Source organism: Lasioglossum baleicum, chromosome 15 (assembly GCF_051020765.1).
Source record: "Lasioglossum baleicum chromosome 15, iyLasBale1, whole genome shotgun sequence".
Classification (NCBI taxonomy): domain Eukaryota; kingdom Metazoa; phylum Arthropoda; class Insecta; order Hymenoptera; family Halictidae; genus Lasioglossum; species Lasioglossum baleicum.
This window is the reverse complement of record NC_134943.1, coordinates 3,588,733-3,598,666: the sequence shown is the minus strand read 5'-3', so window position 1 is coordinate 3,598,666 and position 9,934 is coordinate 3,588,733. Positions and strand designations below refer to the sequence as shown.

The window sequence follows — 9,934 nt, the reverse complement described above, 5'->3', positions numbered from 1 at the left end:
TTTATATGCAAAATGCTTGAACCAAACAAATTATATAATAGAAAATAACTTCGTAAAACACTTGAAATTCTTAAATAGTTTATTAATTTATTTATCAAAACGTTTATATCATTTTTCGGCATGTCAAGTATTTCCATAACATGATTTGCAAAACGATAGGAATTCACAGAATTTTTATGGAATTTAAAAAATTCGTGTTGAATGTTGTTATAGGCTCCACATGTTAAAATGAAACAAATTAGTCCTATCGCGTGTTTATATTGTATTTTTAAGACATTGTCTTTTTTACTTATTTTCACTGTTTCGAATGTGTTACTGCAGTTCATGTCTTGATATTCTTTTCCTACTGCACAGTTCATATAAAGGATAATACACCTTCTGTACCAGTGTCCAATATGAATCAGTGAATCAGGGAAATGTAATAAACCGCTAAGAATCGAAGAATTTAAATTATCTTGTGTATTCAGTCAATGTACTGAGCGAGCCAGCGGAAGCCCTCACCATATCCTTGTCTTTTTAACACTGAGCACATAAATAATTCCAACGGACGGCCAGGTATTTCGTGGCGAGAGATTTTACCCTAAAATTCATACATTTTAACACCATTCATAAATAGTGATTATTTTACAATTTTTCACTTATATTATTATACCTTTCCTGTTGTTTGCCCATACAAATTGAAATAGTTTCTGAGTTCATCTTCCGATGCTGCACCTGGCTTATCAATTTTGTTACCTAGCACTAAAACTGGACATGCACTGAGTTGTTCATCGGTTAACAATGCATCAAACTCTGCTTTTGACTCTGGTAATCTTGTTCTGTCACTCGCATCCACAAGAAATACTATTGCATCCACAGCTGGGAAATAATCTTTCCAAACTCTTCGGGCTGTAAGAATTTATTTCTTTAAATCTAACGTGTTAAAATTTTGATAAGATTTGCGTGATATTAGAATTAGGAACTATACCTTGAGGATGTCCTCCAAGATCAAATGTTGTGAACCTCATATTTCCAATAGATAATTCTTCGGATGCTGGAACACGCAAGCACATAATCATTATTAAATTTATGAAAGTTAAGAGTCTGGAATTATTCTATGTAAAACATAATTTTTATATATGATAATAAATATTGATTATACTTGGGTGCAATGTAGGCACATGTTGAGCTAGTCGATCATCTTTGAGCATGTGAAGCAATGTGGTTTTGCCTGCATTGTCCAAACCAAGAAACAAGAGCTTACCACTCTTTTTCCAAAGCCCTGAAAATGATAAATATAATGATAAATAATATTATAGTGCTGACAATATAATGAAATGAAATTATAAAATTGATATTTTGTAGAATTTTTACAAAAAATTTTTTTGTCTATTCATTCAATCTATCAGAAGAAATGTACATATACAACAAACAAAGAAAACCTCTACATACTTCGAAGGTAGTTGTAAAACCTACACTCACCAAGATAATTTAGAACTCCTGCAAACCAGTCCCAAATGAACATATTTGTGGATATGAATGGACGTCACTTCACTATGTACTAACTACTGAATGACTCTGCAACAATGAAAAGTTGACAAGATTATCGTCTGTAAGTAATTGTACAATCAAGCGAATTTTCTTTGAACTTATTGTAAATTGGTGCAGTCCAGAATGTATATACATTAAACTCAAATATATTGCAAGAAAAATGAGCAGGTATTGTGAAACAGTAGCAAATCTTTAAGCCAAAATAAATAGTAAATCAGTACCGCTTGTTACACTTGAAGACAAGAATAGAATGTAGCATATGATCAGTACACGATTACAATCAGAATGCGACGGACTCACCAGATCTCCACCACTAATAACAGTGATCAAATCTTTCGTTCACCACCACCAAAATGCAAAATTGCAGGCGGGTCAGAAAAGCGTTCGCATTGTATAACTACGTAAAACCTGTTACTTCGTCACTGGATTAACGTACCCAACACGAAAAAATACGCGAGGATGCAGGAGACAGAGAAAAAGTGACTTTCTTCTTACAGAAAGCGCAGCTTTAGCGAGCCTAGTTGGCTGGCAGTTGGCACTGATGACGTCTACTTCCGTCAGCCATATTGCCTGAATAGTGCTGTTTCATAAGCGCGCAATTTTAAGGTCAATTATTATTCATTTTATTCAATTCTTGAACTGGCAACTTTGAACTTATATCGTATGTGTCACCCTTGCAACTAATAAAAGTAATTACACTTCACGATTTCAATATCAACCAAATCATTGCATTGAATGTTATGTAAATACATACTAAATAGTATATGTTTTCGGAATGTATATGTACTTACGTACGTATTAAAAAATTTCACGTTTTTGCCAATTTGTATGTGTAGGTGTATCATTTATGACAATTTATGATTCTTTTGGTATCAGAAATTATAATATCCCTAGCATGTCTTTGATGAGTTAGTAACTTTGTAGAACGATATTGAATGATATCTATACTCGATTCGTAATTATTTTATATGTACAAAACAGCGATCATGTCGGCAGGTAAGGTATTTTAATTGTAGTTTTTTCTGTTAAATTGAACAATTACATTTGTGTACAGTAATGTAGATATAGAAAGTGATTATCTCATTAATTTTCTTTTCAATAAAAGTATGTGTCACAACATCGTTTACATAATATTCAATCATTAGGTTTATAACCTCAACGAAATATTGAATAGTTTAGTTAAAAGTACTTGTGCATATAATATTGAAATTCTGTTTAATGTTTACAGGATGGTTGAGGAACAGTCTTCGCTCAACTTACAATATCATCTCCGGGTGCAATGCGAACAGTTTATTTATGCAAACACGAGAATATGCAGCTAGAAAAGGTACGAGAGAAAGAGCCAGAAAGAGGAAAGTTAAAGTAGTAGTTAAGAAAGTTGGATTTATTCCCCATTCTAAAAGAGAATCTAAGACGTGAGTATATTATATGATATATTGTTAAGATTTGTTTTAATTTTTAATCAGACAATTTTATGACATTACAGTAAAGAAAAAGAACCGCTAAAAGTATCACCTCTCAGAAAAATAAATGATAATTGGAGGAGTAAACCAATCTTCGATGTATGGTTTACAAAATACCATCCGCAACGATGTTATTCTCTTAGAGAAGCTATAGAATGTCATCGTGAAACACATCATCCAACTATGTATAACGCGCCTAACGCATTCATTAATGCTGTATTTGATTTATATTTGCAAGTAAGAAAAACAGATCCATAGTAATTAATGTGCTCAATAATTTCTTCTTCAAAAAACACGTTTTATCTTTTCTACTAGAAAGAAAAAAAAACAAAATATCTCGACAAACTTACAAACTTGGTAGATACACCTCATCCATTCAATCTCAAAGAAGAAAGGACAATTTTAGCATTTTGTAAAAAACCAAACGATAATGCAGCTGCTACTGCAGCCGGTGCTGACTTTGTTGGTGGAGTTGAAATTATTAAACAAATTCAAGTAAGTCAATTTGAAGGTTTAATAAAATTATAGAAGATTATAAAATATTCCATGTAATTGTTATAGAATGGGAATTTTAATCACAAAGAGTACCAGTATATAGTAGCTCATGTGGATATTATACCTGATTTGTTGTTGATCAGAGGATTATTGAAAACAAAATTTCCAAATCCGAAAATGGGTAAATACTTTTATTTAAGTTATCCATTTTATATCTCTATATAATAACTATGTATATAATGATAAGTAACTGTATATAATAATCATAAATTTATCTGTTAGGTAGCATGGGCTCTGACATGACCCGACTTGTTAGCAGATTTAAACAGGGAATAGTATATAATTTAGAACCAGATAGTACATTTAAAGAATATGGAGTAATTGACAGCCCTTTTGGCACGGTAAGTTAAAATTCTATTATAAGTCCAGCTGATTGTATTTCGACATTCCATTTAAAAAATGTTTAAATGGTACGTATTTTTTGATTTTTAGCTTGATATGGATATTGAACACTTGGAAGCAAATTTCAAAGCTCTTATTGAAAATATTAATTCGGCGAAACCAAACCGGGATGAAAACTTCATTAAAAGGTACATTTTGGAAGAGTTTTCATGCATACATACATGTGTACTTACATGTATACCTTTATTATGCATGGCTACAAAGCTACAGCAAAATATTAAGATTGTTTCTCCAAATACGTTTGCAGACAAGTATTGGTATTATAACTCTGTAACCATGTATTCTCAAGGAAATTATTAGTGTTTTCGAAATGTGTTACATGCTAACAGATGTTCAGGATTTTATAAATATTTTTAAATATTTTTTAGAGTTCGTATTACAAGTTTGCCAGCCGTAGAATGGTTTAAACTTGATCTCGGCCAATATATTCCTATCATAGGAAAAAAAAGGAGTCCCCCTAAACAAAGCGTTCCTCGAAAACAAGTTAAGTCAAACGAAGAAGAAGAGGAAGAAGAGCCATTGGAAGGCGCAATTATTGCTTCACAATAAATGTATACCAAATGAATAAAAGAATTATTGTTAGATACGAAATTTTCGTTGCTGATTGTGTATTTACTCATTTGTTCTATTGTGCGTTTACATCTGTGTCAAAATATTTAATACAATTTTATTTTACGATTACATAACATTTTATTGTGTCATAATAAATTTGAAATGGTACCGAAATTAGTTAAAAAGATTTTTAACGCGAGAAGAAAATTAAAATCTTGATTTGCGGCTCGTGCGTTTCGATGCTATAACAAGCCAGCTGTGCAACTGGCAGACCGCAGCGTCTAAGAACGCGAAAGACCAAAGAATAAGACGAAGCCAAGTGAAGCAAAGGAAAAGAGAATGGAGAATGGTGAGTGGCCGTGGTGGTGAGTCTGGTGGAGGGGCATTGGCTCACCTACCTGCCGGTCGAGAGCTCAGTCGGTGTCCGCTAGGTTGAAAATCCATCGCTTCTTCTGTTCGTCTTGCACGTGACTTCTTGGGGTTTCGTTAAAAAGGCGCGAAAAAAGTTGAGGGCGGAAATTTAAAACACTCGGGAACGAACACCGTGGAGAGCTAGTTTTTGACCAGTGATTAACGAAAACGTCCACCGGTTCCGTCCCTTTGAAATTTGCCGGTGAACACCGTATTCCCCGGTACACGGTTCGTTGTAAAAACGTACAATCGCGCTTTTCGCGTGTAGACCCAATAGCTAGTGCGTGTGAGTGCGCGTCCTCACACACGCACGGTCTCGACCAAAGTGTGCTAGAAGACAGTGTGTGTGTTTATTACCTGTGGTGTATCTGTGTTGACTGTGTGGCGAGCAACAACGCCGATTTTATGTTGCATTGAATTCGTCGACGTTCCACTGCCGATTGTTATTATCAGCCACCTTGTAGACATGTCTAGGCTGGACAGCAATAGACAGCGGCTTTAGGTGGAACACCGGTGTGCACAAGACATATACGCGCACACGACAATCTCGAGCACCAGTATGGTAAGTACAAGCCTACATTTATTTCGAAACGATGATTAAATCTAAGAGCAAGTATACTTGCTTATACTAAAATATCTATAGATATTAATGAATTCGTCCAGGAATAATATACTTTATGTTTTAAATCTCGCACAGGGACACGAGGTGCTAGTCCGATCGAAAACAATCACATATTATTTGACATTCTACAGTCTACAGCCAGTGAAAGGATAACTTTCAAACGCAGACGAAATTTTACAATTCCTTTCTATACGGTCAGGGACAGAAAGATAGGGCACATAACATAAACAAAATTTCTTGTATACATCGTTTCACACTGTTTTTGTTTGTTTGGTTGAGTTGGTAAAACTAAGATGGTGTTATCTGGAAAAATGTAAATTTTCAAGATGAAAATTTTCAAACGGGACAAATGATAATGAATGTACAAAGAGACCAGTTTTGTAAAACGTAGGGTGTCCTATCTTTTCGTCCTATATGTTTGTATTTATATGTAGAGAATGGAACTATGAGAGGTTATTTGACGCCTTCATTCGATTCATCCTCATCACTCTGGTACTAAAGGGGATTGTATAAATTCAACTTATAAGATACGCTCTTTCGTTTTGAGGAGCAATAATGTACATGCTTCATTAAATATAACTACGGCACACTATTATGATTTCATTCGAGATAAGTGTATATCCGTTGGTATAATGAGTTGCCGTAACGAATAATTAAGTCGGGAAAGAGTGCGTAGGTTCATTGAGCTACGAGAGTCTCGTGGAAACTCGTGTCCGATGCAACTGTTTCTTGGGGGAACCTGCACGAAAGACGAAAGTCGATCGCGTGTGTCTGCCCTGTTGCGTTTTCGGTGTCGCGTTCTTGCGTGCTCCTTATCTCCCGAGCCTTCAGCCAAATTTAGGTGTGCGGGCATGTAAGTGATGGTCGTTACAACAGAATCTTCGCCGCGTATCCTTTAATTACGACACCTTGAAATTTCGCCGCGTCCAACAAGTGTATTTCCTTATCGGCGCCGCGAAGTTGCTTCGTCTAGCCGGAATTATTTTGCTTGCGTTACACGCGATGTTAGCCCCCTACGAACACATAATCGCGTAAATATCTATTATTGACTGGCAATTGATGGAAGGTGCTTATTTATTGCTGGAGAAAATATGAGTAACGACAACGAGTTAACTCACAATTTTTATATGAAAATTGTGCCAAACTTCAATATTTTATTTCTGTAAATGAAAATAACTATTTCTTCTCATATCCGTGTGTTCGAGAATTATTTTTCTTCGTGGCACTATTTCTTGTGTTATGTATTAGTAGAGAACTAAATTATTTTGCACTTTTCTTGTACACAGTAATTTTTGTTTTTTTTGAGAGAAACTTATATTCATGAATATGTTTGTGCATACTTTATACACAGAAGTTGATTGACCACAAGTCGCACAACTTTGGTTACTACGAAATTTCATTAAAGCTGGTGTGCAATGCTATCCTTTCTTATGCAACTGCTTGCATTCTTAACTTTCTTTGCCGCTATTAAGCACAATGAACTGAATGAAATTCTAATGAGAAACGCTACTTTGCCGTCGTTACAGTTCAGTAGCAGTATCAACGTTACAGACTCCATTACAATAAACATTAAACTTTCCTCAACTTTTGTTTCGTCTGCCATGGAAATTGCGTGCAAATTGTTGTGATACAATATCTGGCTTCTGCAGCAAGTACAAATGATATTGTTTAATTTAAATACTTTTTATTTGTTGACGCTTCCTGTAACTTTTATTATGAGATGATACTCTTTAACATATGTTTTAGAACATGGTTGAGCATTATTTAAAACAACTCCAATACTCACGCGATATTTCACGATTTCGTCGATGCCATAATCCAATTTAGTTGCAAATTTAGTGCTCAGTAGTCTGTATTGGGAAACGAAATTCCGCAATCGCGTAAGTCAAGAAACACGCGGAATTCCTCAGAGTTTTTTCGACGCATTGGCAGAACGAGAAAAATTGTAATTAGATACTTAATACTAAACGGTAGCGCCGATTAAACAGATGCTAATCTTCTCGAGCTAACTTTCACAAAAATTACGCGTGTAAAACTCGAAGGCATACCTTGCACAATCGCAAACGATCTTTCAACATTCATTTATCAAATAATATAATTTCCTCTCAGAGATCTAGCGTATGAATGTTTACTTTCACGTATCGGAAACTACCAATTCGCGAAGTAGTTTGCAGAATGATGGAAACTTGTAGCTTCTAATAACGTGGAATCATTTCTTCTAATCGGCGTCCGTTTAAATAGAAACCTGGGAACTGTGTCGTTAATTTGATCATGCTTCATGGTGATTACTAGGCTCACGTAATGCGTGAAAATCCACGGGAGATTAAGGGAAACGTAAACTTGCGAAACACACGGTAGTATTCTCTTCCGTGGAACAATTAATTAGAAAGTATAGCAGGGTTTGCCAAGTCATTTTGCTCTATTATATCTCCATTAATGCTTCTGTAATTTATCTTGTAGTATTGTCGTTACCACCCACTTTCTCGAACGTCGATATCCCTTATAGTTCCATTCGTACCCGGGAAATGCTGGAGGATAATTATTATCCAGGTTCACGGACTAACGTTCCGTCAGCGATCATTCATGGGAAAACGAGTATACCGGATACTTCGTGATCTATTTTTTCACCGTTAAGTATGTACTTGCAATGTTTAAACTTTCATAGACATTATCTTCAAATTATAGCATTAAGTGAAAATTAATATAACGGGAACATTATATTTTCAAGCGATACCTGCACAACTGATTTTATTATAGTAAAACATACTTGGAAAACATTTCAATTAACTTGTAAAACACACCAGTAGAATACACTATGAATATTTATGTTGAATTATGCTTTTGTACCTGAGGACAATATTATTTAAATAATTACGGTAATAAATTTCATGCGAACACGATTGCTAATAGCCTAAAATTTTTATATGCCCATGGAGAATGACGTTCTGTTTTTCTTTTTATTCATTAATGGATCCAGAATCCATTTCAGATACTTTTTGCCATGCTGTATTACTCACGTACGCGTTTCTTTACTTTTCCACCGGTGCACCTATGATGAGGTACTCTTATTGAGGAAGTTTGTGTTGATGAAGTATGAATTATCTTACGTAAGATCCATTCATTTGCTATACCCGCAGCACGTTTTGGATCACGATCTAGATGTATGTAGTACCTTCTTCCTGCTCCTCTTTCGTTTATTTCTGAATTTTCTTTGATAGAAACTTCCTGTTCCAGTAACGTCTGTGTACATTTTTGTATTACGCTTATACGCTATCATTAACGAAGATGGCTCAAGATAATTATACACACTATACTAAAGGAACTTCTATAACGATCCTTCTCTCTCCTGTTTTTTGAAACGTCAAGTGCATTCCCGATGCATATGGGTATCCGCGAGTTGTCGTTAGTTCATTTTCCGTATCTGGAACTTCATTAGTTGCATTGAATGCAGTAATTTCGAAGTTGAATCGATGCGAGAAATCGTGTCGAGAATTATGCGATTAGATGCTTTACTCAAAATTGTAGGCTACCGAACGAAAGTAAAAATTTGGCGCACACGATACAATCAAATTACTCTCCATGACAGTAATTTATTACAGTGTAGCGATTTAATCGTAGAAAGTGATATAGGCGCAATTAAAAACGAACGCAAAGCTAATTACTGCGTTCTGCCTCGTGATAAATCTGAAGATTACGAACAAATTAGTTGCAGGAATTTAAAAGGGAATATAAGTTATTTGTGAATCGTGGATCATTGATAACTTTTCTTTTCGTGTAGGAGTTGATAACGTGCGTAGAATATAAGTTGTATAACAGTTGATAACGCTGGACACTAGCATTTTATTAAATAATTTAAATCGAACGAAAAGATATAACCCTTATGCATTCCTTAGAAAGAGAAGCGTAAAGACTTAGTTTATCAGGTTAATATTTCACTATAACGTGTATATGTATAGTATTTCGGGTCTGAATAGACCCTGCACCCGACGGCACAGCGCCAGGAGACGTATTTTGTCCAGAAATCAATGTGCAACGTTAAGCTCCGGTTTATTGTTGTTTTTCAAAAAAACATACAAGCTCCTACGTGGAGGAAACTGGTGAAAGGTAGGTGGAAAAGAGGATAAAGGGTAGACGTTGGAGAAGCAGGTATCGGCCGGGGAAAAATGACAGATACGAAACGGTTACTGTACCAGTCGACCGGTTCTTCTTGTTACTAACTTCCTTCGCACGACATATACTGGGTGACGGGCATAACAAGTCTGCATTGTCGTTTTCCTCTGTATACCGGGTGATACGATTCAATTCCTCTAGTGCTTCAAAAATCATAGAGGAAAAGACGATTATTTAAAAGTTACACATCACGATGTACATCACAGAAGAATTCAAATTTTAAGTCCAC

The 9,934-nt window shown here is 35.2% G+C and overlaps 3 protein-coding genes across 7 annotated transcripts in view; 2 read left to right on the top strand and 1 right to left on the bottom strand.

Annotated features, from left to right (window-relative positions):
* Nucleotides 1-61: 61 nt before the first annotated feature.
* On the bottom strand, nt 62-2,120 carry Sar1 (Secretion-associated Ras-related 1). Of its 3 annotated transcripts, none has more exons than XM_076439683.1 (6): nt 1,967-2,120; nt 1,462-1,557; nt 1,142-1,261; nt 968-1,033; nt 653-888; nt 62-580 (listed from the first exon to the last, which is right to left on the bottom strand). In XM_076439683.1, exons 2-6 carry the CDS (start codon nt 1,502-1,504, stop codon nt 464-466), a joined length of 582 nt encoding a protein of 193 aa, XP_076295798.1. In that variant the 5' UTR covers nt 1,505-1,557; nt 1,967-2,120; the 3' UTR covers nt 62-463. The 3 variants fall into 3 exon arrangements, with proteins under 3 accessions (XP_076295798.1, XP_076295797.1, XP_076295799.1); XM_076439682.1 differs by having other exon boundaries at nt 1,831-1,972; XM_076439684.1 differs by lacking the exon at nt 1,967-2,120 and adding an exon at nt 1,752-1,885.
* Nucleotides 1,997-4,541, top strand: Mrpl1 (mitochondrial ribosomal protein L1). 3 transcript variants are annotated; one of them, XM_076439677.1, is made up of 8 exons: nt 1,997-2,136; nt 2,759-2,945; nt 3,017-3,230; nt 3,309-3,488; nt 3,555-3,669; nt 3,771-3,889; nt 3,981-4,078; nt 4,319-4,541. In XM_076439677.1, exons 2-8 carry the CDS (start codon nt 2,827-2,829, stop codon nt 4,497-4,499), a joined length of 1,026 nt encoding a protein of 341 aa, XP_076295792.1. In that variant the 5' UTR covers nt 1,997-2,136; nt 2,759-2,826; the 3' UTR covers nt 4,500-4,541. The 3 variants fall into 3 exon arrangements, with proteins under 3 accessions (XP_076295792.1, XP_076295791.1, XP_076295790.1); XM_076439676.1 differs by having other exon boundaries at nt 2,082-2,219; XM_076439675.1 differs by lacking the exon at nt 1,997-2,136 and adding an exon at nt 2,322-2,526.
* Nucleotides 4,542-4,876: 335 nt separating this feature from the next.
* Nucleotides 4,877-9,934, top strand: part of Cad99c (cadherin 99C) — a 176,742-nt gene continuing 171,684 nt past the window's right edge. Inside the window, exon 1 of the mRNA XM_076439666.1 lies at nt 4,877-5,475. Coding sequence (XP_076295781.1) covers nt 5,473-5,475 — 3 coding nt within the window. The 5' untranslated portion in view covers nt 4,877-5,472. The remainder of the gene's footprint in view (nt 5,476-9,934) is intronic.

Excerpts from the sequence above, each read along its gene's own strand:
- Sar1 (XM_076439683.1), bottom strand. The coding sequence starts at position 1,504 with ATGTTCATTTGGGACTGGTTTGCAGGAGTTCTAAATTATCTTG. Across the intron at positions 1,262-1,461 it reads AGGAGTTCTAAATTATCTTG|GGCTTTGGAAAAAGAGTGGT; the intron begins GTGAGTGTAGGT and ends TATCATTTTCAG. Across the intron at positions 1,034-1,141 it reads TGTGCCTACATTGCACCCAA|CATCCGAAGAATTATCTATT; the intron begins GTATAATCAATA and ends TGCGTGTTCCAG.
- Mrpl1 (XM_076439675.1), top strand. The coding sequence starts at position 2,499 with ATGTACAAAACAGCGATCATGTCGGCAG. Across the intron at positions 3,231-3,308 it reads TATTTGATTTATATTTGCAA|AAAGAAAAAAAAACAAAATA; the intron begins GTAAGAAAAACA and ends CTTTTCTACTAG. Across the intron at positions 4,079-4,318 it reads GATGAAAACTTCATTAAAAG|AGTTCGTATTACAAGTTTGC; the intron begins GTACATTTTGGA and ends AATATTTTTTAG.